Consider the following 12,847-nt stretch of genomic DNA (forward strand, 5'->3'; position numbering starts at 1 on the left):
ATTCTCTTAACCATGAAGTAAAAATGAAACAATTGGATATTGTGCAAAAGCTTGTGAAGATTTGTGTATAAATAAAGAAGGCAACTTTCCTGAGTTACCCATTATGAGCATCATGTCATAATGGTCCACATCTTATCTCTTCTTTATATCATCTCACCGATCCACGTATCCTTTGCCGGAGCTGGTCTCCGGCATTGGCTGGATTGAACTAAGCTTCAATGCCCATTGACATGTACGAGAGCTAAATGGGATATGGGACAGACTGAACAAGTCTGCGGTACTTACTGGCATGCATGGAAACCAGGTTAGGGGTCAGGCCTGGTGGGGGTTATGGGGAGTCACCTCAACTAGGCTGCAGCTCCCACTGGTTTGTATGAGGGCTGAGTATGAAGTGGGCAGGATCAGGCTAGACTACGACACCCACTGGTTCACGTGGAAGACTTGGCTGGAAACAGAACTGACCCAGCAACTGAAATGACCAGCATGTGCATAAGCTGGATGTGGCGACGGACTGTGCCAGACCCTGTACTGGCAAGCACACAAAAGAATCAGGTCTGAGATCACCACACACAAAGTTTCTTTGGAGATCCCTCCAACTGAATTGTTGATCTCAGAACCCCAACCATGAAAAGACTACGTCAGCCAGTGGATTCTGAGATTTCATCATGCTTGGAACAGCGAGATTGGCAGCAATTCAGAACTGGTGAACTATTAAAACTGTTTGGGCAGGATCCTCAAGAGCATGCTCACATTAGTGACCTGGGATGGGTGGGAGGCTGGGTGGGGCTTCTCCCTTTGTTTCTCCCCTGGCCCCAGATACAGGGGAAAAAAGTAATGATATTAGTGTGGAAACAATGGTATTACCCACTTTCCTGTAGCCCTTGACCCTTTGTACCATAATCAACTAAGTAAGATTACTTAAAAAAAAAAAAAGCCATCTTTTCAAAAGGACTCCTCCCTCCATTCCTGTGTCATCCACTCAAATGTTTTAAAAAAAAAATTCTAATCAAACCATTAACCGGTTTCTTTTGCAGGACTAGGAGCAGCCCTCCATCTCCCATTCCTCCCACCAGACTGCAACCACTGCCAAGAAAAAACTCAGCTTGAAGAAGTCATAGAGAACAATGCCCCTTTTTCTTTATATATAACAAAAGGGAGGAATGTAAGGAGTTATTTGAATATTCCACCCTGGACCTGGCACCATTTCCACTGTAGTTTTAAAATATTTTTCTCTGATGTCTTAAAAACTCTGGGTTTCTATTCATGTGTTTACTGGTTATTGGCGTATCTTCTTTTTTGAAGAGTCAGTGTTGTTAAGTAAATGAATCATGTATCAGTCATTAAGAGATACTGAAATGAAAGCAACTCTTGCAGAAAGGCTTTCAAAGATAGACTTTGCTGCCATTCTTATAGGAGTTAAACTCCATTCAAGACCATGTTCAGCTAAAGCCCTAAAGGCAGAAGTAGGTGAGCCTTAATGGATAGGAGGATGATGGAAACGCGAACTGCGGAGCCTGAGATCACGTCCAGGGCTTTCCTGCATCTGTATTTGGCCAAGGCAGGCCACCCCGTGTCTGACAACCCCCAAAACCTCTAAGCTCTGCTCCAGAGTATTCTCTGGGGCCTTCTTAAAGTTTGTGGATCGCAAAGGTCTTGAAAGGCTATCCACAACTGATGTTCCTGGGAGACTGCTGGGCTCAGATGCTGCGGGGGAGACTTTCTGCCATCCTCGGTTAGAAAGACTACACAGAATGCCACTGAGAACACTGTCCAGAAGGCCAAGTCAGCCACTGGGCTCCCCTGAGTCTCACTTGAAACCATTAAACATTCAGTGTAGTGAATATCAAAGGACGTCCACTAACTCAGAATGTTGAGCTAACTGGATATTGTCTTAATTCAGCTTTCAGGAAGGAATCACAGGCCCTATTCTTAAAGGATGCCGTTTAATCCTACATAACTTCTCCTTGCAGATGTCCTGGGTACTGCTCCAGAAGATGTGTAGGCGAACAAGTGCCAGAATGGGTCTCGGATTACTTAGCCTATGTGAGGCAGTAGTGGGAGCAAGGTTTCAGTGTCTATCTAGAGATTCGAGACCCCACCCCTCTGGTTTTGGCGAAAGCCTTGAGACCCTTCTTCTGTGGACCCATTTAGTTGGTAGGAAGCCCAAGACCCTCCAGGAATTTCCCTCCCCCTCAACCACTCTTGGTAATTTGGGCACTTTCCAGTAGCTTGGTCACCTCGTCTCCCTGCCTCCCCCCGACCCATACCACTCTTATGGTAAACTTGTGACAGTCTTGTAGTAACAACTGTAGGATGCAGGTGGGTTTCATAAGTTGTAGTGGGCTAGGTATGTGACAGTTGTACTGATTGGTTAGGCTGATAATCTGTAATACATACTTATATCCAATAGAAATATTGTTACTAGCCTGAGGCTTGTTTCCCTGGACCCTCCCTATATAAGCTTGTGCTTGGCTGCTAATAAACAAACAAATTCATCACAACTGTCTCCATTACTTCTCTATCAAGAATGCCGTCACCACACCACGTTACCTGGATGGGTGGTCTAAGGTCATGGCCTCCCACAAAGACGTATGCTGCTGTGACAGAGAGCATTAGCAGCTATGGTCTTGACCTCTCAAACCCAGGTGGCATGTGGGAAATGATGCTCACCAGCGCCTATTAGAGCAATTAAGAATTTAAACTGTCTTCCACAGCTGTGGTCCTATTTGCAAAAATTAATCATTCCAAGGCTCACACATCTTAAATTCCATCATTATTAATTTTATGGTTGAAGGCAGAACCTCTGCCTCATGTAAGGGATATCCATTCAAGGTCTTTTCTCTCCTCTACACCATAGCTCTGTGTCACGTTCATGTCCGCATGGCTTGGGGGCCTTGTGTTCTAGGACCTCAGTGAGTGCTTTATGAGCTACCATGCATTAAACAGCAGTGTCTGCAGCTCTCCCACAGCCCTGATTCCTGGGGCCAATGAAGTGCTCCTTCCTCTGTGACCCAGAAGACAAATCAAGTCAGGAGGACAAGACCCCACCCACCTCCACTTGCAGGGGGACAACCCAGGGAAATGTTCTAGGTTGTTCCCCTGGCGACTTACAGATTCATGCCAAGTGCTTGAAGGTGAAGAGCCTGCCTCTGTGCCAAGTGCCTTCATGTCTGATGACTGTATTGTGGGGTTACTCACAGAGGCAAGGTGGTGGGCACTAGCCTGTGGGCTCCTGGTATGCATAAGTTATATAAGCTGAACATAAAACTACTAAGAGGGAAATTTTGTGCGATTAACAACTGATGAGAAAATAATGCTAACTATGGATATTTGCAGAGCCATGGCCTGTGATGTCATGTAATGAACCCTAACTGTTTGCCTAGATAGAAATGCATTTGGGTTACTTTCTTAGGTAGCACTGACTTATTAGGGAAAACGTCAGTCTGCCCCGGGCAGTGAAGATTCTAGCATGAGCCTTGGCACAGGCCCAGATAAGCCGTAACAATGTACTTGGTAAATGTTCCCTTATTGATTAGGAATTACAAGCAGTTCCTGGCAGACGTTGGGACAGTACACTATGTAGACGAAATAGCCTGATTTTCAGCCTGTGGAGAGTGCTGGACTTCTCAGGATGACAGGACCTTCATCAGGAGTCACCATGACAACTGCACTCTACCAATTGGTTCCTATGGCCAAGGCCATGGTGCAAAAAGTTCTGCACAGACATTTTCCTACCATTAGCTTTTAGTTACATGTACCCATCCTTCCGTGAGTGCCACGTTCAGATAAATTACAATTCAAGTTAAAACATACTCCCCAGTTCTCCAAGATCAGGAGCAACCCTGCACTCACCCCTAAAAATAGAACACCCTTATATGGACAAGGTGCTCTCAGCCAAGGGCACCCAGTGAGGGCATTAGAGGTTTATGATGTCTGAACTTTTATCATTTTTTTAAGAAGTCCAAAAATGCAACATAAAAATGTGATCTCAGCCTTTCCTATTACTCTCTCCCTGGCAGTTTTATGATAATGGGACTACAGTGGTTGAACAAGATGGCACATGAAGTAAAAGGCTCCTTCACCAAGAGGCTGGAAAAACTGTCCTCTGTCTTCATTGTCCATTAGGGACCCAGAGGACAGAACCCTCTGCCTTTCAACATACACACAGCCAATATTCCATGGAGAAAATACTCCTCCAAGCTGCTTCTCAGGCCCAAAAGCTTTTTAAAAAGGCACTGTCTGCTTTATAAGAACATGTCTCTCCCAGAAAGACACTTCCTAATGTGCACCGGGATCTGGTTCTCTTCTGGGCACAGAGACACCAAGCTCCGCAGCCTGGGGCGGTCAGGTGGTCATGACTGGGCCTGCATCTGTAGCGCTTCCAGGTGGACAAGCCTGACATCTCCGTTCAGAGCAGCCCAGTAGGCTGAGTGGTGGAGACAACACAGCCACCTGTGGAGAAGCTTCTGTGAGCCCCTTGTCCCACTCAGCAGACATGCAGATTGAGCAAGCAGTATGCCTTAGGATGCAATCCTGAGACTCGAGCAGTCGCTCCTGTCTTAGAGCCTAGCCTGAGTATTTCACATTCCCTTTTTGACATGAAAGAGATTCCAGAATTAAAGCTCCTATAGTAATGTGATTTCAGGTTGAAATTCAGGAGGAAAAAAAATGCTCATCTTACTGTGGTGTCAACAGCCCTTGGCAGTGAAGCCCGGCTCCAGCCACGCAGCACTGTTGGAGGAAAGCTGCCTGCCAAGGACAGCAAGCACATGCTTTCTCAAGGAAGCTTTGATTGATTCCTCATGGATTAATACTTGAAAATTATTCTCAGGTGCTAGTGCTGTGGCATACCTGGCTAACCTGCGGTACATGCATCCCCACATGGATGCTGATTTGTGTCCCAGCTGTTCCATCTAGTTCCCTACTTACGGCCTGCTTACGGGAAAGCAGCAGGGGATGGCTCAAGGCCTGGGGTCCCTGCTCCCATAAGGGAGACCCAGAATAAGTTCCTGGCTCCTGGCTTCAGATCAGCTCAGCTCCAGCCATTGAGGCCACTTAGAGAGTGAATTAGTGGATGGAATCTCTCTCTCCCTCTCTGTCTCTCCTTCTCTTTGTAACTCTGCCTTTCAAATAAAAATAAGCACATTTTTTTTAAGAGAAAGTGATTCTCAACCAAGGGGTGGCCCTGCAGGGCAGACGCTGGCCTATGAGTGAAGCCTGCATAGGTGTGAGCACAGGGCACAGGCAGGGATGGGGTACTGGTCCCCTGGGTCTCACTGCCCTCAGAAGTATGCTCATACTTGTTCCATGTGTCAGCCATATGAAATCTGAGGGAGCCATGCAGCCCTGTCTTGAGGAGCGTTCAGGGAAGCAATGATTGAATTAAGTAGTATTTGCAGCATTAGCCCATACCAGGTATCTTAATCACAGGAGTGTTGAAGTGCTGTGCTCCAAACAGGCTACTACATCCTACTCAAGGGAGTATCTGATCTCCTGATCTCCTTGAAAAGCCACCCAGAGAGCCCAATCTGTGAAGCAATGTGAAGTGAGACGCATTAGCCAACCAGGGTTCTCCACGTAGATAAAAAGTCTAAGTTCATTGCTCTGTTTAACAACCGAGCTGAAGCTCAGGCAGGAGGGGGCAGTGTTTAGGCTAGTGTAGACCCAGGAGGAATGGTTATGCTGTGTCTCCTGTCCCTCCTGGGGACAGGAGCTTAAAACTGGCAGTTCTTTCTATTAAAGGGGGCTCTATAAAACAACAACAACAAAAAACCACTGGTCCCTCAGTTCATTAACTTTGCCAGGGAGCCCTGGGAGCCCAGCATATGCCCGCAGCCCCACACGTGGTGGCATCCCTTGTTTTACTTTACTATAACCCTAGGGAGTAGGTGCTCCTTCCTTCCTGCACACGAGGAGTGCCATGCACACAGAGGTTACAAATGCAGCCCCAAGTCTCAGGCAGTAAACCCAGTACAGTATACTCCAGAGCCCAAGTGTGTGACAAGGAAAACAAATGTGGTTGCTTTCCATCACCTTTTGCTCAATAGAAGGAAGAGATTACAAATGAACAACCTAGGCATGAGCGACACTTCAGAGTTCAAATTTGAGGCCTGGCTCTATGGCTTCTTCATTTTAACCTATGAGGTCTTAGATAAACAATTACCCTCATTTTTCTCATCTGTAAGTTCACTTGTAGAACTTATTCATCTTCTTGTGATGGGTTGGTAAGATTATAAGTGCAATTATTTATGAAGTGATTAGTAAACTCTGGCATAAACACTCAAAAACCCTGATTAATACTATTATTACTCTGAGAGACATATCTCCCTGCCCCAACCAGCTCTTAAAAATCAAAGACAAACGTGGTGGGGTATTCTTATTCTTATTCTTATTCTTATTCTTATTCTTATTCTTATTCTTATTCTTATTCTCATTCTCATTCTCATTCTCATTCTCATTCTCATTCTTATTATTAAAGGAGGCTGTCTGGAAAAAATATTGTCTACTTTAAACAAAAATTCCTGCCAAATAAATGTCAAATTGACTATGCTGTAAAAGATTTTTCCATGGTTTTACTTAGTTTTTCCACATGTCTGATTCTTTGGTTTTTTTTTATGACAGGCTATAACCAAATTCCATATCCTTTCTTTAAAATTTAGTTATCATTTATTTGAAATGCAATTGCAACAGAGAAGGAGGGATAGAAAGGAAGTGGGAGGGAAGGTGAGACACACCCTCCATTCATCAGCTCAGTCCCCCAATGACAACTGAAGCTGGGCTGATAAAGAGCCAAGAGCCAGGAGTTTCCTCTAGGTCTCCCACAGGGCCCAAGCACTCAGGCCATTCTCCACTGTCCTCCCAGGCTACCAACATGGAGCTGGGCCAAAAGTGGAGCAGCCAGGATACACATGGCAGCAATAAGACACAAGGGAAGGCCCAGCCTGTCACATGACAGTACCAGACCAAAATACCACAACTTATATTGCCTCAGTCTGATCACAGAGGTCTTAAACATAATCCTATTGGATGATTCATTATTTTATTAAAAAGAAAAAAAAGCCTAGGGTTTCTCCTTAAGCTTGTTCAGAAGGGTTACAATGACCCCTGTTCTGCGACTGAGCATTGTTAAGCACTGCAATCAACAAGAGACAGACCACTTGGTGCTACAATTGAGCCGTCAACTATAAGACCAGAAACACAGATCTCAACCACTCAGGGTCACCATGACACCTTTCAAAAATAGACTGGTTATCATTCTCGAGGGAGTGTGTGCGCGTATGTAAACGGATAAATTTATTTTAAGAAATTGACCATGCAACCATGGAGATTATAAGTAAAAAATCTGCAGGGCAGGCCAGCAAGTAGGGACCCTGCAAGGGCTGTATTTGGAGACCAAAGGTCATCTATCTCCCGGCCGAATTTCCCTTGCTTTGGAAGTCCATCTTTTCCAATTCAGGCCTTCAACTGAATGGATGCAGTGCCATCATGTAAGAGAGACTAATTTGCTTTACTCAAAGCCTAATGATTTAAATGTTAGCCTAATCTAACAACAACAAAAATACTTGCCAGAAATATCTACAATAATATTTGAGCAAATATCTGGATAGAATAGCTTAGTTGGAAAATAAAAAAAAGCAGCAGCAGCCATGGACTATTTTGTGCTATGGTGTTCCCATCCATAAAATTACCTGCCTCCTACACATCTCAGGAATTTACCTCCATGAATTCACAAAAATTCATCTCTCTTTTCACGGAAAAGGAAGAGAGCAGTGTATGAACTTACTGGTCAGAATTACCTCATCAGTCTCTGAGGAATGCCTTCATCTAAATCTGTTCCAGCTTTTCTTACTATTCTTGCAACCCACACTGTAGTTTCAAATTCTCTAGGCCAATGTAACAGAAGCAAAGACAGGTGCAGATGCTTAGGAGAACAGAGAGAGAAAAGCGGGAGTCCATGTCTTCTTACTGGCTACTGCAGAGACTCTTAGCCATGAGACTCTGTATGCAATTACACTTCATTTTTTCCCAGTGCCTGGTACCTGGAGGTAAATGAGTGGTAACTGGAAGAACTGCTGCTATCTCGGCTCAGACATTGCTTTTGTTCACATGCAGCCAGAAGAACGAGCGACACCAGGGAATATGTGATGAAACACAGTACCGCAGCTGCCAGGCTGGGAGAAGCAAATGAGATACAAGCTGCAAGCATGTTAGGATTAGTGCGAAATTTCTTCCATGTACTCGCCCAAATTGCCCATCGCCTCTCCCTTGTTCAGCTCTGGCTGAACAAGCATAGAGATGAGATGCAGGGAGAAGAGTGAGGTGTTGATATTCCATTTTCCAAAACTGCTTCCTTGAGAGGTTGCATCAATGACCTTAACTGTGTCCCTCAACCCAAGTTCAAAGTTTCTCTCAGCTGTGCTGGCTACCCTATCTTGATCCCTGATTGCAGTGGTAACTGCTCCAAGGTGTTGCCAGCCCGGGGCCCTATACCATGGTGTATGGTGGCCCTTCTCCCTGCCCACACTCGTGAATAGTTTCTTCATCAATAGCTCTTTAATTACTGATTTGAGTCAGCTCTGTTGTCTGCTGGGAGTGGATAATATGGTCAACACACATTAGCTCCCCCTCCCACTTTTTGAGTAGTATAAAAACTATCCTCTAGGATATTTCTTCTTATAAACTAACTGAAAAAATATTTTCTGATGTTACCTAATGTTCCTTAAGCAAATTTCACAAACCGGTATAATGTTTTCCTACTTGAACCCAAATTCAAAAACTAGTTTCTTTATCATGTTTGCTGAATTGTTTAATCTACAGTGATTTTCTATTTGTCCAAGTTTCAAGGAAACTCAGTATTAACTCAGTGATTATGTCAGTAATTATTTCATTGAGAATTAGGTAATAATTAATTCTTCAGTGCTTAAAACATGTTTTAAAACCAGTTCTCATCTTAATTTTCCATTGTCTTTATCATTATTTTTAAATTTCACTAGACATATAAGTCCACTGAGAGAAAATATGTCCTAGTTAATAAATATTTCAATATAAAAATCAAATCTGAATCAGGATGAAAACTACAAGAAAGAAGAAACTAAAATTCACAAGGTTCTATTTGAAAATAAGCCTCAGAAACAAGAGAAGGCAAGCCAGGAGGAATAGGGAAATCCACCATACACGTCCCTGAGTCCACCTTGCAAGCTCAAAACCAGCCTCCTCTCTCCACCCACTGATGGCAACCACAGCATCTGTTTCTTCCCTAGGATCTTCAAAGGACATTTGAGAACAACCTAGACTTACTCTTGGTGCGGAGCTCCTGTCTTGGTCAGCAAGGTCAGTACAAAAAACATAAAGATCACGAAGACTGCAAGACCAACCCAGAATCCAATCACAATGGAATCTGCAAGACAGTTAATCCTGAGATTAGCATTTCACAGCACTAGTTTAAAACCTGAACATTCAAGCAAGTTTGCTGGAGAGGATTTGGTTTGTGAAATATGAGACCTCAACAGTCTGATTCCTACTTGTTTGGAGACTGGGAAAATGCAGGAAATTAGAGGGAGAAAGAGTTACGTGGTCCCTGGCTCATACAACACAGAAGAACTTAGGCATTAGCGACTCTCGGTTTCCATATCTCAGTCAAGGAGCCTGGGACAGAAGGTAGGTCACCTTTCAGATTCTACTTCACTCTCCTGAGTTGGAACAGATGTATTTGCAGAGACTGCTCTATGGAGTTTAGAAACTATTCCAATCCCAACCAATTCAATTTTGCATTTTGTTTCTGCACTGGAATAATTCAAGTCCCCAGAAATTCTTTTTTTTTTATTTAAACAATTTTTAAATTAATTTATTATCTTATTATTATTTTATGATACAGTTCCAAAGGCTCTGGATTTCCCATTCCCCTCCCCACATACTGATTTACTCTCTAGTATTACAATGGGTAGTCCTTTATGAATAGTTGTAAGTCCATGATTCCGCTACATGACATTGCATGGACAATGTCAGAGAGTTCAGCAACCTATTGTCAAGATATATTCAACAGTTTTACTGGGAATCCATCTTTGGTCTGGATGCAGAGACATACTACACTATGAAGTCCACAGCAGTTCTTGCAAAGAACACACAAGAGATGGCACAATGACTAAATCCTTACCTCACAAGTGCACGGATCCCATATGGACACTGGTTTATGTCCTGGCTGCTCCACTTTCTGTCCAGCTCTCTGTGGCCTAGGAAAATGGGATTCCCTAAATGTTTAGGGCCCTGCATCCATATGGGAAAGTTCCTGGCTTAGGCTGGGCTCGGCTCTAGCCGCTGTGGCCATTTGGGGAGTGAACCAGCAGATGGAAGATCTGTTTCTTTTTCTCTTTGTAATCTAATAAAAACAGCTTTGGGAAAAAACACCCTCGCACACATACAAGAGCCCTCAGAGTGTTGCCCCCAATCAATCTTTCCCTGGGCTGCTTTTCTGTAATGCTAGCTTCATTGCAACTCTGGTGGCCCTGCTCTTTCATGAAACAATCACCAACGGCCATGGCCCTGAGTTCCTTCAGCAGACTGAAAGCTTCCACAGAACAAACCCTTTACTCAATGCCTGTCACCTGAGAAGCAGGAGCCACATAGGTGCTCCATTCAAATGACTGCCTTCTTTTCCTATCAGACTTTCAACCCCGTATGTTTGCCACCAGCCCTGAGCCACAGCTTCCTCATACCCATAGCTTTACAGGGGCCCTTACCTCTACCTTCCCGAGTGGCTTTCCTCATCTTAGCGCCAATACATGGCTCTCCATTCTCCAAAATCCATCCTGGACCTCACCTCTCTCACAAGACCTGCACTACCTTACCTAATGCATGCGATCTACCTCCGTGCACCTCTGTGCTTCCACACACGTGCCATTTTTTGCCTCATGCAACAGTTCTCACAGGGCAGAGCCCAGAGTTATGAGTGATTTGGCTCATGACTTTATAATCTACAGTAGCTTGAAAGCGGGACACACACACACACAAAAAAACACACATTGAGCAGTGATCCTTTCCCGATCTAGAAAAATGCAGGTGGGGGATTCTTTGCAGAAGCAGTCACCTGTAACTCACAGCAGCCTCATGATCAGGAGTGTGACTATTCAATGCTCCCTTTGATGTTCTGTAGGTTAGATGTATTAAAGCAATTTTTCGATTTTTTTTTTATTGGAAAGTCAGATTTCCAGAGAGAAAGAGTTTAAATCTGCTGGCTTACTCCACAGCTGGCCACAATGGCCAGAGCTGAGCTGATCCGAAGCCAGGAACCAGGAGCTTCTTCCAGGTCTCCCATGTAGGTATAGGGTTCAAGGCCTTGGCCATCCTCTGCTTCTTTCCCAAGCCAAAAGCAGGGAGCTGGATGGAAAGTGGGGCAGCTGGGACATATACCTGAACCCATATGGGATCCTGGTGTTTTCAAGACAAGGATTTTGCCATTATGCTATTGCACTGGGCCCTAAATCATTTTTTTTAAAGATTTACTTATTTTTATTGGAAAGTCAGATATACAGACAGGAGGAAAGACAGAGAGGAAGAGCTTCCCTCCGATGATTCACTCCCCAAGTGACTACAACTGCTGGAGCTGAGCCACTTCAAAGCCAGGAGCCTGGAGCTTCTTCCAGGTCTCCCATGCGGGTACAGGGTCCCAATGCTTTGGGCCGTCCTCGACTGCTTTCCCAGGCCACAAGCAGGGAGCTGGATGGGAAGTGGAGCTGCCAGGATTAGAACTGGCACCCATATGGGATCTCAGGTGTGCAAGGCGAGCACTTTAGCCACTACACTATTGCGCCGGGCCCCCTAAATCATTTTTAACTTACAGAATTTCAACATACAATGGGTTTGGAGGATGCAACTCCATCATCAAGGAGCACATGTTTGTTTTTCTTGGACAAGATTAGATCACATTGTTTGTAGAACCTGGAATACCCACCTGAAGGTCCTCAAATCTAGGGACAAGGGAATTGAATTTTTCTGCATTTTCTGCTGTATACTATGAAGCTCCTCTTTATAGGAAACAGTGAAGATGATTAGCAATTTTTAAAAGAAGCTTATATATTAAATGTAAAGCATTATTCTAACCTAATTATGTATATCTAGCACTTATCAAAAGTAAAAAATTCAGATTAACAATGTACTCTGTATAAATCATATTTTTATCCCATATATAATATTGCCTAGAGGATAACAATGTGTGTTTAGCACATAGGACACAAAACCAACGTATCTTTTCTATATCCTAACCATTAATGACAAAGAAGCCAAAACTGTAAACTTTGCCTTTTAATGCTGTTAAATCAGGCAAAAAAAAAAGGACAAAAGAACAAGTACCCAAAATTATTCAAGAGCAACCAAGACTGGAAAGTGAAATCTCAATTATCCGGGCACGGCCTGTGAAGAAACACTGTATAGATAAATAACAGGTCTGCACATTATACCTTATCTACTGTCTGTATAACAAAAGCAAATTCTGAAATTATACACCAATGTTATATGTAAGCCATTGATTCAGCACTTAATAGAATCATGGTGACTGGTATTTCTCAGACCTCTTTGCTAGGAAGTGGTTATGAGCTCATCTTTCACATTTACAAAAATCGGAATGATCTCATCTGTCCCCTTCCCTAACCAACAGGTGGGTAGAAGCCAAAGAGGGAGGGCCTTTAATCTGGCCTGGATCACTCCCTCCTCTCCCAGTGAGATGATCAAAACAGCAACAGTGACAAGGGACCTAGGAGGCTCAGGGTCCTTACATCTAAGTCATTGTGGGGACGGGGGCGGAGGACAGAGGGCAGGAGTGGCTAGAATTTGAGAATCTTTGTGATCCAATAAC

At 43.9% G+C, this 12,847-nt stretch overlaps 1 protein-coding gene across 2 annotated transcripts in view; it reads right to left on the reverse strand.

Moving 5' to 3' along the window:
• The window catches only part of MRAP2 (melanocortin 2 receptor accessory protein 2), a 57,067-nt gene that overhangs the window by 11,387 nt on the left and 32,833 nt on the right, over positions 1-12,847 (reverse strand). Inside the window, exon 3 of one of the 2 annotated variants that reach the window (XM_004580422.2) lies at positions 9,298-9,397. The exons of the other annotated variant lie outside the window; for it this stretch is intronic. Within the exon in view, the coding sequence (XP_004580479.1) occupies positions 9,298-9,397 (100 nt within the window). The remainder of the gene's footprint in view (positions 1-9,297; positions 9,398-12,847) is intronic. 2 annotated transcript variants of the gene reach the window in all.

The sequence above is a fragment of the Ochotona princeps genome, chromosome 1, assembly GCF_030435755.1.
Source record: "Ochotona princeps isolate mOchPri1 chromosome 1, mOchPri1.hap1, whole genome shotgun sequence".
NCBI lineage: Eukaryota > Metazoa > Chordata > Mammalia > Lagomorpha > Ochotonidae > Ochotona > Ochotona princeps.